The sequence below is a fragment of the Hemiscyllium ocellatum genome, chromosome 9, assembly GCF_020745735.1.
Source record: "Hemiscyllium ocellatum isolate sHemOce1 chromosome 9, sHemOce1.pat.X.cur, whole genome shotgun sequence".
Taxonomy (NCBI): Eukaryota; Metazoa; Chordata; class Chondrichthyes; order Orectolobiformes; family Hemiscylliidae; genus Hemiscyllium; species Hemiscyllium ocellatum.
The window spans coordinates 48,400,662-48,414,184 of record NC_083409.1 but is presented as its reverse complement, the minus strand read 5'-3'; the positions used below and the strand labels follow the sequence as shown (position 1 = coordinate 48,414,184).

The following is a 13,523-nucleotide window of genomic DNA, read 5'->3' as shown; positions in this document are numbered from 1 at the left end:
ACTCAATTCAACAGTGCCCCTGATCTTCAGCACTACACCCTGGTATTTCTTACACTTAAAATCACAAAAATTGCATTTGCAGGTTCTAACGTTGATATTTATGGCTGTATTATACACTTTCAAGGGCAAAGATCTTTTGGATATTGCCTGTAGTAGAACTGACTAGGTTTCTACTGCTAAACAATTACTGGGAGGTATGTAAAATTTCTTTTAAAAAAGGAATTAGCTCTAACTTGTATATTATGAGTTCTTACTTCCAATCAAACAAATAGGTACTTATTGTTCAAATTCTAAGAACCCAAGAAATAAAAAAGTAGACAAATGGATTCTAAGCCTGCTCTGCAGCACATTTAGATATCATATTCCTGCACACTTCTCATGTCCCTAGATTCCCTCAGTTTGTAAACCAGTCAACATTCCCAACAACTGAACCAATCTAATGACCCAGAACTAACTTTCAGCAGACAAGTACTTGCACATTAACTTCCTGTACAGGAACACCACAGTCTCTCAACTTTTAATGAAATTCTACTTTGTACCTGTAGTCCGTGAATAATTTAAACACTCACCAACATTGTAGCTCCTTTTTGTGACCTTATTGCCTGTTCACGCAACATCTGACCTCCTCAGCTTACATTCAACCTAACTTTGTTAACAAACTTCAATACATTATGCTTGGTTTCTCTGTAAGTAGCTACAGAACCAGCACTGCTTATATAGCCTGTTGACCTGAAAATTCCAGGTGGTTCCCCACTCCTGTTTGTTAAGCAATCCTTCGTCCGTTTTAATTCACAGGCGCAACTTCAGATGTTAGCATCAGTCTACTAACCTTGCACTTCCAATGCCTGCAAGGATGCCTTAATTGTACCAGTTCCCTTTTGTATTCTAAAAAAAAGTGTACCCCGACGAGATTTATCTTAAAAAAAACTATTACAACTGGAGTCACTGGACCCAAAAATGCTGACTGTTTTCTCCACAGCTGCTGCTAGACCTGCTGAGCTTCTCCAGCAATTCTGGTTTTTGTTTCAGATTTCCAACATCCTCTGCTCTTTGTATGGCAAAAGTCCCGGTCACTGGCAAGAAGTCAGTACAATAAGTGTATATCAAGCATACTCCAACTTAAGAACACAGTTTCTAATTGTAGCCTTGACTTTTCTTGACCCTGGGCAGAATTCCAGCCAGAAATTATGGGACCGGGTTTTGACTATGGGACACAGTGAAACCATCTGCAGCCAGATCTATTTCAGTGAAATCTGAAATTAAAAAAAAAACAAGGTAATACAGAAACATGGACTGATTCACCTACATCTCCTTTGCTTAGGGCAGAACAATTATACTGCTTCACAATCATGCTACCTTAACAATAGCCATTACAACCAACAAACCAACTGACTGAGCACTTAGGTGGGCATCCTAACTGAGTTCTTCTGGTTTATCTGAAGTTTCAAAAAGTCAAAAAATGATTCAAGAGTTTATAAATGCAATGAAATGTGTTAAAAAAATAGGCAAAAGCTTTGGTCTATTGTTGTAGATCTTGGTGGTGCATGCAATTGTCACAAATATCAGATGACTCAAACTCGTTGCCCACAAAGCTCAAATTTATTACATTTGCACAATTATATTGGAATACAATAAACCAAACTTGCTCTAGGAGCTCCAATAGAGATAAATGATCTCTAACATTGTTTTAATCCAATCCACCAAAAACAAGGTTATATAGAAACACTGGAGTGTGTCTGAAGAGTCTAAACTGTGTTAAAGTTTAGCTAATTATGCAACATGTCATGCTGTTTAGAAGCACTGCTTCCTTCTGCACACTATAGGCACTGATGTTTTTAAAAGACTATTCTAATTGTTGCACTGAAGAGACTTCACAATTGCCAATATACTTGTATGTCAGTCAATCTTGAGGAAGGGTCTTCACACTGATACTTCAACTGCTACCAAAGTTTATTTCCAAACTTTAAGCAACTACAGAATTTCTCTTTTCTTTACTATCATACTTGCACAGAAATTTTAAAATCAAAGCTATCTTCTAAAGTCTCCTACTTCAGTAATGACTTCCAGTTCTGGCAGTCAATACTACACATGGACCTTAGAGGTCTGTGCAGAAGAAAACTTATTGAGGGAAGGGCTATGGTAAACCTAACTTTTGAACGATCCAATGAGCTAGGTAGTGTCACTGGACTAGTTACCCAGAACCCCAGTTATGATATGGGTTTGAATATTACCAAACTACATACTGAATTCATCTTCTTAAATTGAAACAGGAATTAAAAAGCTAGTCAGTCAATTGCTGTAAACAAACACTCATCTGTTTCATTAGAATCCTTAAAAAAGGAAATCAGCCATCCTTACTTCACTGGCCTTTGTAACTCCAGATCAATAGCAAGTACAAGGATATTATCAGGACTGGAAGATTTGAGTTATAATGATAGGCTGGATAAGCTGAGACATTTTGCACTGGTGTGTAGGTGGTGGCTGAGGGATGACCTTAGAGATTTATAAAATCAAGAGGGGCATAGATAAGGTGAATAGCAATGGCCTTTTCCCAGGGTTTGGGGAATTCAAAAGTAGAGGGTGTAATTTTAAGGAGAGGGGAGAAATATTTAAACAGGGACCTGAGGGGCAACTTACAAATGGAATGGACTACCAAAGGAAGTGGTAGGTGCAGATGCAGTTACAACGTTTAAAAACATTTGGATAGGTACATGAACAGGAAAGATTGAGAGAGATATGGACCAAATGTAGACAAACGACCGTAATTCAGTTTGGGAGAATTGGTTAGTATGGGCAAGTTGGACTGAAAAGTCTGCTTCCATGTTGTATGTATGACTAACTCTGTGGTTGACTCTTAAATAGCACTGAAAATGTGTTGCTGGTTAAAGCACAGCAGGTTAGGCAGCATCCAAGGAACAGGAAATTCGACGTTTCAGGCCAGAGCCCTTCATCAGCTCTGGCCCAAAACGTCGAATTTCCTGTTCCTTGGATGCTGCCTAACCTGCTGTGCTTTAACCAGCAACACATTTTCAGCTCTGATCTCCAGCATCTGCAGACCTCACTTTTTACTCTTAAATAGCACTCCAAGCAATTAGAAATTGGTAATCAATGCTAGCCTAACTCGCACTCCATAATCCTTAAATCATGCAGGAATTTAAGTTTAAACTACCATTCACAAGAAAGTGTTCAAAAACAAATGCTGTTAAACTTGAGAATACTGACATTTACAGCTCAGGTGTGACATAGGCAACTTATTTGCATAATTTACTTCCTAACAGCAAATGGAAGGATTTCTCATGGGTTGCAATGGTTCAACCTATGTTTCTCAACCTGTTCAGAGATGTTATTATACACCTCTGGAGCAGTTGGGACTTAAGCCCAAGTCTCGAGTTCAAAGTTAGGGACACTACCACTGCAGCACACGGGAGCCCCGATAAAAGTTCAAGGCACAGGCTCACGGCTTCTATGACAAAGATTATCAGCATCTGACAGCCAATTATGCCTTGGGCAATAAATGCCAGCAACACCCATTTTCCATGAACAATTATTGAGAAACTAAATAGATGATATGATATTATATGGCATTATCAGATGCTTACTTAACCATGATCATATCATGTTTCCTCCCCAAACGCAATCAGTAGTCTGACAGACTTAAATCCAAAATTTTCCTTTGAAAACAGTCTCCAAACCAAGCTGAGAAACCCTCAGATATTTAAAAATACTTCCCTGACCATCATGGTAGTCATTCACACATGACTACCTTCATCAGGATTTTTTGAGGGGGGGGCGGGGGGGGGGGGGGGGGGGTATTGGGATGGGTAAAGCATTAAGTAGTAGAACCAGATGGGAGAGTGCACGGTGGCACAGTGGTTAGCACTGTTGCCTCACAGTGCCAAAGACCCGGGTTCAATTCCCACCTCAGGCGACTGACTGTGTGGAGTTTGCACGTTCTCCCCATGTCCGCTTGGGTTTCCTCCGGGTGCTCCGGTTTCCTCCCACAGTCCAAAGATGTGCAGGTCAGGTGAATTGGCTATGCTAAATTGCCCATAGTGTTAGGTAGGGGGTAAATGTCTGGGTGGGTTGCACTTCGGCGGGTTGGTGTGGACTTGTTGAGCTGAAGGGCCTGTTTCCAGGCTTGTAATCTAATCTAATGTCTGGTTGGATGGGTTAGGTAGGTTGGAGCAGACAGGTGAAGAGAAGGATGATAGGCAGTTCAGTTCAAGAGGGTGGTGCTGAGTTGGATGGTTGTATCTGGAATGAGGTGGGGAAAGGAAAGATCAGGAAACTGGTGAAGTCAACGTTGATGCTGTATCATTGGATGGTCACAAGGCAGAAGACAAAGCGTTCTTCCTCCAGCTGTCGGATGGCTTGGATTTGGCAGTAAGGGCAGCCCAGGTCTTGCATGTCCTTTGCAGAGTGGGAGGAGGTGGTGACGTGGTCAGTCACTTAGGTTGTTTGGCAAGTGTGTCCCAGAGACAGTCCTGTGGCCAACCAATTGAACTTCCCTCCTATTGACACGACATGCAAGTTCTGGGCAGCACCTCTACCACCAAATCCAAGCCACCAGACAACCGGAGGAAAAACACCTTATCTTCTACCTTGACACCTTCCAACCACACAGCTACATCATCAACTTCACCAGTTTCCTTACCTTCCCTCACCCCACCAATTCAGCACCAACCTCTTGAACCTTTAACCGTCAATCTTCCTTCCCACCCATCCAATCTACCCTCCCCTCCAACCCATCACCCCCCCACTTACATCTACCTATCAACTTCCCCCACCTCTAGTAATTTATCTCAGCTCCCCCACCTCCTCATTCCTATTGAAGGGGATATGCCCTAAACATCAACTTCCCTGTTCCTTGGATGCTGCCTGACCTGCTGTACTTTTCCAGCACCACACTTGGACTCTAATCTCCAGCATCTGCAGTGCCCACTTTCTCTCATCCACTGATACCTCACAATGCAAAAGTTTTGACTCCTCTTTAGAGACATGACAAAGTGGTGACTGAGAACCCAATCACTGTGCAAGGCAAAGCCTTGTAACCACATTTTTGCATACATTTTGACCTTTTCAAAACAAAAACAAAAAAATATACAGTCCGTTAAAGGAGATAAATCTTGCCACGAATTGGTCATTAACGTGCTTCACAAAAATATCAAAGTGTAAGTGATGAATAAATGGAGAGAGTGGCTGTTGTAGTCACAAAAACCACATACGGTAACACAGATCGAAAACACTCGAGTAAACGAAAGCCAAAGCAACTGTCAAGAGGCCAGAGCAGAGAGAGGAATAAAAACTCGATGCCACGCGAACATTTTATGAAAGGACTTCACTGTAATATTAAAGCATTTAAAAAAAAGTTCTTGTCCCTCGAGTAGTACAATAACTTTTTGATCACTCAGAGTTAATTACTGCTCTGGACAACTAGTCGCCTTTTTTTTCCCTGAAACGCCCTAGGATCCGTCAACTCAGTTCAAAAGCTCCAACAAATAAATTGCAGATTTCAAACCTGTCTGGATCACGCATGCACTCCATGACACGAAACACGAACCCAAGATGACTAACAATTAGAAATATTAACAAAGGATCAGCCTCGTTTAAAAAAAAATAAACACAGGCCTCTGTTTCTACCCCTTGCCGGCCGGTCTGCCCTACCTTCGGGTAAGTGTGCAAGCTGTAAGTCATCTCGCAGCTTTTTTGACACGACGCAGTGTCACCCAAAACCGCCTCGAAGGCATCGGAAGCCAGTGACAAAGGGGAGAAGAAACATAACGCGATGCCCACATATAGCAGAAGACTAAGGGCAGGAGCTCTGTACACAACCCCTCCAGCTACCTCCGCCATCTTCACTCTGTTTGTTATGATCCAACCCTCAACGCACATGCGCTCTCCAACCACCCTCAGTGACCTCAACCCTTATTGTCAGGTCTTTGTTTCAAAATTTATATAGCCCTCGAGATGGAGTCGAATTCCATGGCCAAGGCTGTTTTTTTGGAGCCGATGATATGAATAGATCATTCCTTTTTTTGGGGGAAAAAATTGTTCTCGCTTTTTTTTTCAAAAAACATTCCGGAAGTCGCCTCTGGTTTCGCGCAGGGGACGCTGGGATGTGTAGTTTTCCCTGGTGATTGCGGCCTGCGGCTCCCAGCATGCACTGGGTGGGCCGGGTTGTCTCTGAGGAGGAGGAGGAGGAGGGAGGTTGTCCAGGAGTGGGGTGCTGCTGATGGATCACTCTGTGGGAAAGGGCAGGGACCAAGGCCCAGAGCAGCACCGCGCCAAGGTTTGCCGCCAGGTCACTCTCGAGTCTTTAAAGGTACATTCCCGGTCTCTTTTGGGGCCGTTGAATTATTTGGGTTAAATTGCAAGGCTAGGCTTTGTTTGCCAGCTGGTCTCCCTCGTTTCCTAGTGATGCTTTGCTGCTCGGGGGAAGAGAGGGCACGTCTTTCAGGATAAGTGAAAGGCTGGAGATGGGAGAGATTTTGTTACAGTCGCAGTCTGTTTCATCACACAAAAAAATCACCCACGTTGATGGAGAAACTCAGCAAATCTGCAGCATCTGTAGAGAGAGAAAAACAGAGTTAACTCTTCTGGTCCAGTCTTGAGTTCTTAAGAAGTCACTCTGGACCTGAAACGTTGACTCAGTTTTCTCTCCACAGAATGCTGCCAGACCTGCTGAGTTTCTCCACCAACTTCTGTTTTTGTTTCAGATATGCAGCATCCGCAATTTTTAAAATTTTGTTTTATTTTATGTTTTCCACAGTGCCAAACTACTGCCCTAGCGCCACCCTCCCTTTTCTCCCCCTCCAAAGTGCTTGTATTGTTCTCATCCTCCAAATCTATGTCCATCCATTTCTGGAGTTCCATGTTTTAATTCTTCTGCTCAAGTTTCCACCTTTAACACATGAGCAAATGACATCCTTTGTGAATGACAGAGGGGAAACTTTCCCTCTGTCTTTATCAGATTCTCCCTAATTTGACTGCATGGTTGGCTGCACCATCCTCCTCTAATGCAACTTAACTCATCCAGTTGAGTAGGATTATATTCACCTGATTATGTTCTTATCTGTCTAACCACAGCCAGAGAATCATCTGCTGTTCTGGAAATACCCCTTCCCTATTTCTCTGCTCCATCACTTACCTGTTGAACTCACCCCTCCTCCAGATATCTGTGTGAGGTTAAATCAGACTTCCCTAATGTTGGTGTAGTTTTTAATCTCAAGATAAGCTCTTAACTGTGTGTGTTGGCCATCACAGTAAGATTCCTATTTTTATGTCCATTACATTGATTTTACAGAAGGAGAGAATTAAATAGCTTTGAAATGTGAATTTTGAGGAAAATTCGAAGCCTCTTCTGGACAGAGAAAACAACGTAAGATGAAGAATTACATTTGTTGAACATAATTAAGGAAAGTTAGAGAATTTCCAGAGGCACATTTTGAGACAAAAAGGACCAATAAGTGATATGGGGAGATTTCCAAGAAAGAAGAGTAAGGAAGAGAATATTAGTGTTGGATGGCTTGAGATGATGACAAATGGAAAAAAAAGGTAAAAATTATGGAAAGACTACAATGATCTACAGTCCTGTCTTTGGACAGAAGCAACATGCTGATAATGAAAATTGCCCCTAACGCTGTTGCTGCCCAAGCTCACCTGCTGCTAAAAGCCTTGCCTCTCCCTATGTTTTCATTTAGATTTGATTATCCCGATGCATCCCTGGAAAAAAAACCTAGATTCCACCCTCTGTGAGTCAGAAAGTGTGGTGCTGGAAAAGCACTGCCAGTCAGGCAGCATCCGAGGAGCAGCAGAGTCAGCCTTTCAAGCATAAGTCCTGAGACTCATCCAAGACTCTGTTAGCCATGCCCTCTGCTAACTACCAACATTGGCTCCTGGTCAAGTTATGTCTTTAGTTTTAAAATTCCTCACTCTCATTTTGACCTCTCTCCTCCCCGTCTCTATAATCTCTGCTTGCCCCTCAACCCTCCAAGATATCTGCATATCTAATTCTTGCCTCATGATGGTGTCCAATTTTAATTACTCTACCATTGATTTGTGCACTTTCAGCTGTAAATGCTGAAATTCTCTCCTTTTAAGCTCACTATTTGTTTTCTCATTTAAAGTACTCCTTAAAACTTAACTCTGACCAAGGTTTTGATCATCTGCACAAATATAATACACTGATAAAATTAAAGACATTTAGCTTTTGTTTAGCTGATGTACCATTTGCCTGTTGCTTAATGTTGAATTACGTTGCTTGTTAAGGCAAAAGTCTTTGTACAAAATGAAATCTTGTCTTTCAGTTCTCATTTATATTTTGAGACATTTGTTACTTTAAAAAATTCAGTTTTTAGCGTTATCATAACAGGTTTAAATGCTGTTCTTGTTTTAAAGCATGTGTATAACTTCGGACAATCTGCATTTTTGTCAGTGTTCACATTTTTGCAATTTTATATTCATGGCTTGACATCGCCAAGTATGTTTGATTTCTTCCAAAACCTCAAACACGCAATTTATTGCATGACTTTGATATTTATGCTGAAATAGTTTTTGGGTCATGACTAATTTTTTTTTATTCTCAAAATAGAGAGTTGTGGTGATTGAAGATATTAACAGATACAAGGCTATTTTGGAACTGCCTAGTCAAACAAAGGAAAACTTAATGGAAGCATTAAATGAATTAAAGAAGAAAATACCTTCACAAGAAGTATTGCTCTCAACTAAAATAGGTAAAACTTTTAACTGCACAGTTCTTACTTTGAAGATTGTAATTTTGCTTCTAACAAAAGCTTTTAAAATCCTGATATTATTATAAGTTATGTTTTGCAACTTTCTAATGGAATAGTGTTCTGTTCCTCATGACTTCCAAATTCAATATTTTGAAGTGTGGCTCATTCCACTGAACCATTTGAGAGATTTAAACTGGGTTGATGGATTTTCTAATACTTCTAATGTAATCGATTGAGGAATATGTACCGTTTCAGAAGTTTCCAATTTCTATTCGCTGTTTTTCCTCTTCCTAAGGGATGTATGTCCTAGTATTTTGATTCAAGTTATTGATGCAAACATATGTTCATGTTCTAGTTAGAAATGTATTCATCAGTGATGCCATAGATCTTTCTAAACATCATATTGGAAAAAGCATGAAGTAAAAAATAAATGTCATCACAAATGGACATGAATTCAACATATTTTGGATTTTGTCATTATAAGAAAATACAGGAAATACTGAAAATCAGGTAGTATATGTGGAGAGAGAAACAAAAGGTGAATCTCTGCTGAGCAAGATGTATAAGATTCAGTAGGAGGTACAAGGGACCCAAACGTAGAAATTGTCTTTACGAAAAACAGGCAAAAGGTTGACAAAAATAACAAATTTCTCTTTCGAAGTTTGAAGCACAGAAAAAGAATTTCAAAATCTTTCAGTCATATCATGTAATAAGATTGAAATGGCAATAAACATGTAGTGACCAATGCAAAATTAGACCTGTGGAGTTCCTTAATAGCTCAATGAAATCATATATTGCATGATGTGGAGGCTGAATTGTACTTAACAGCAAGTTGCCACATTTGATCTTGAGATCAGTACTCTAGCTCAAATCTCAACAGTGCTATATTTGGTATTGGTTTGTCCCTCCTGGATGGAAGTACCTGTAATAGAAATCTGCTAAATTTCAGTTAAAACATTTCTTCTATTCTGTTCTTTCAAACTGAGAGTTTATTGGCAAAACAAACTTGCTGCTGTCTTTGTGTTCTGAGGAAAGTTTACTGGACCTGAAATGTTTCTCTCCACAAATGCTGCCAGACTTGATGAGCTTTTCAAGCAGTTTCTGAATTCCTGCATCCACTGTTCTTTCAGTTTTTATTTGCTTCTCTCTGAGATTTTCATCTTGAAAAGATAGTGTGACCCTTTTTCTACAGTAGGTCCAATGGTTGTGATTGTTTACAGTGAGCAATAGCTAATTTTTGACTAGAAATGGAATCATCATTGTCTAAGTAAAATCCTATTTACACTACGCTAATTGGTATTTACTTCCTGGATTTCTCAGGGCACACAGTAAACAAGATGCGTAAAAATTCGGACCCTGAGGTGGCCATGCTTGCTCAGTCCATTTACACAACGTGGAAAACTTTCATGAAAGAAAATAGAAATAAACAATCCATTGAGGTGCGATGTGATCCTAAAACAGAGAGTCTTAGGAGTAATGCTCGAAAACTGTTATCTGAAGCCTTGGAACTGAAGGTAATTTAAAAAAATAAAACTTTACACTGAGAATAAAACAAGATTGTTATAGTATTATTATTTTCACATTTGTAAAAGTTCGCATGAAGTAAAAGAAATCCAGTAATGTCACAAACAAAATGTATGTTTATTGTCCATGTTCAGTATGTTTTGTATGAAAAAGGTTTCTAACTCTTGGAATGTATCTCCCAATGGAATAATCAAACAAGGAGCTTTTGAGGGTTTGAAAATTGAAGTTCATACATGTATCTTAAGTGCAACATCTCATATACCTGTTTATTCTCTCTCTCTTTCTTTCTTTCTCTCTCTCTCTCTCTCTCTCTCTCTCTCTCACACACACACACATCTCTCACTCGCTCACTCACTCACTCACACACACAAAGATACAGGACGTGGTAATATACTGTTACAGATTCACAGTTATCCTAGTCACTGATTTATGATCTCAGATCTCATTAGCAGGTCAGGAGTGTCTTGGACTGTTTCAGTACTTTAAGGTTGAAGTGGCTGGTTAGTTCAGTTGTTCAGAGCATGGTGCTAATAACAGCAAGATTATGGGTTTGATCCCTGTACAAGCCAAGTTACTTTTGGGCAGTCTGGTGGCTCAGTGATTAGCACTGCTATCTCACAGCACCAGGAACCTGGGTTTGATTCCAGCCTTTGGTCACTGTTTATGTGGAGTTTGCATGTTCTCTGGGTGCTCCAGTTTCCTCCCACAGTCCTAAAGATGTGCAGGTTAGGTGGATTGGCCATGTTAAAAAATTATCCCTCATGCTTAGGGATGTGTAGGGATGTGCATTAGGTAGGGTAAACATAGGATTACAGTGAGAGCTGGGGCTTGATGGGATGCTGTTCAGAGGGTTGGTGCAAATTCAGTGGGCTGAATGGCCTCCTTCTGCACAGGAGGATGATTTATGATTCTGTAATAAGTGAAGATCTTGTAAAGCATTCACAGCAGATAGTGATGTTTCTTATAGTTAAATTTCTGGAAAGTTGATTCTCGGGTGAGCCTGAAAATGGAGCATGTATGGTGGTTTCCTCTCTGGGAAGTCTTGTTTTCACAATATTATTGTTTGTTACCTTGGCTGCTTGATGACTTGCAGCTTACTTGTTGGTATGGTTTTCTGGCCAACTAAACTATTTTGATGGCTTTTGTGGAACTACCTGTAAAACAACGTTTAGCTGATTCTTAAAAGCAGACAAGAACATGGCTGCCTCATCAGATGGTTTTTTAAAGAACTTCAAAATCCTTTTTAGATTAGACTTACAGTGTGGAAACAGGCCCTTCGGCCCAACAAGTCCACACCGACCCGCCGAAGCGCAACCCACCCATACCCCTACATTTACCCCTTACCTAACACTATGGGCAATTTTAGCTTGGCCAATTCACCTGACCCACACATCTTTGTGACTGTGGGAGGAAACCGGAGCACCCGGAGAAAACCCACGCAGACACGGGGAGAACGTGCAAACTCCACACAGTCAGTCGCCTGAGTCGGGAATTGAACCCGGGTCTACAGGCGCTGTGAGGCAGCAGTGCTAACCACTGTGCCACCGTGCCGCCCATTAAAGAGTGATGTTCACTCTGTACATCCTGTATTGTGGATTAACATCTCTAAGAGTTTTAGAGAATAATGTCATAGCTTTAGAAAGGCCCATCCAATCTGACAAGATAATTTTTGATTGGTTTCAGGGAAAGGCACTGATCTGCAATCCTGCAAGACTTTTTTGTTGCTTGCATTTGAGGGGAATTGTTTCAATATGCAAAAGAATTGCAGCTGTCTTTTTTCCAGTTTTAAAACATAAAAATAGTTTGAAGTTCAGAATAGGAAATGTCAGTACTGGGTATGACAGTAAAATAATTGGAAAATGAAAACTGTATAGTGGCATCCGATTCATTTCCAACACGTTCACCAAGTGTGTATGGAGTCTAAGTCGTTCAATGGTGATATTGCACTTCACTAGCTTCAAGGCTGCTTTACACTAGGACAAGAAATACATAAAAACCTCCTGAGTTCAGGGAAACAGCACACAAGATATTTTGCTTTGAAAGCTCTGGGCAAGCTAATATTTATTTGCCAGCCTTAGTTTTCTTTTAAGACATTAAGAGTCAGTTATATAGTCTGGGATTGATGTCAAGGCTCCATTTCAAGGGATGATGGCATATTCTATTATGAAAGAGACCCAGGGAAATGCTTCAGAAACCCACCACAATTAAAATCAACTAATGAATAAGTCTGGCGGAAAAATTTGTCAGGAATGATTAAATTACCAGATTTTATTTCTTAAAAGCCCATCTGGTTAGCTGACTGCCTTTATTCTTGGAAATCTGCTGTCCTTAATTGGACTAGCCTACGTGTGACTCCTTGTCACATATTTGCTACTTGTAATGGAGATACCAGGAGATATTTTTCAGTGGAGGTCGCAAAGCGACCTGTGAGTGAGAGAAGAGAGCCTTAATCAGAATTAGCATATCTTTCACATCACTTTATAAAGAGCACAATCATTTTTGACATGTATAGATGGACTTGTTTTGTTCTTTCTAGTCATTGACTGTGCTATAAGCTCTTCTTGGTTTGTAATCATTATTTCAGGGTACTTTATGTGAATATGTAGCTTTTAGCATTTAAAGGCATAATGTCATTTGTTACGTTTTTTTACCACTCATTATATATTCACAAATACACTGTTTAATATTTCTACAGAATGATGACCTGCTGATTGAAAATATAGAGCGAGAGATTTTTCATCAGTGTTCTCGTTTGATCAACATCCCCTACGGACGGACAGTTCGAACTCTGGTCTTTACTTTAAAACAGAAGTCTGAAGTCCGAGAACAAGTTAAAACCTACAGACTGCCAGTGAAGCAGCTCATTGAAAACCACAAGAAATGATTCATTCTGGGTTGTTAAAGAATTATGCATAAACTTAAAAATTGTGAACTTTTTAAACTGTGGCCTTTTTTATTTAAATCATAAGAATATGAATATGTCAAATGTGTGATCTTTATTAATAAATTCCTGGTTTTTGTACACAGCTGTTGGAGAATTCTTTTGGTTTGTTTGTGACTCACTGTCTATAATTGCATAATGACAAAGTTGCCAATGAATGCAAAATTTCTCCTGAGAGAATATTTTGGGGTCAGTGATAATTAGTTGGGCAGATTAAACTGGTTGCTTCATTGTAACTTAAATGTATTTTAAAATTTTTTTAAAGGTATTTGGTGCATATGACTGAACCTGTTCTGTCACATTATTAAGATCGGGTTCTTGATGAT

General features: G+C 40.0%; 2 protein-coding genes across 2 annotated transcripts in view; one reads left to right on the top strand and one right to left on the bottom strand.

The window, feature by feature from the left end:
* The window catches only part of tmem59 (transmembrane protein 59), a 34,692-nt gene extending 28,808 nt beyond the window's left edge, over nucleotides 1-5,884 (bottom strand). Inside the window, exon 1 of the mRNA XM_060829734.1 lies at nucleotides 5,665-5,884. Within this exon, the coding sequence (XP_060685717.1) occupies nucleotides 5,665-5,853 (189 nt within the window). The 5' untranslated portion in view covers nucleotides 5,854-5,884. The remainder of the gene's footprint in view (nucleotides 1-5,664) is intronic.
* Nucleotides 5,885-6,179: 295 nt separating this feature from the next.
* tceanc2 (transcription elongation factor A (SII) N-terminal and central domain containing 2) lies at nucleotides 6,180-13,264 on the top strand. The gene is made up of 4 exons (XM_060829733.1): nucleotides 6,180-6,322; nucleotides 8,591-8,732; nucleotides 10,053-10,246; nucleotides 12,952-13,264. The coding sequence occupies exons 1-4, from the start codon at nucleotides 6,233-6,235 to the stop codon at nucleotides 13,138-13,140; spliced, it is 615 nt and encodes a 204-aa protein (XP_060685716.1). The 5' UTR covers nucleotides 6,180-6,232; the 3' UTR covers nucleotides 13,141-13,264.
* Nucleotides 13,265-13,523: the final 259 nt, after the last annotated feature.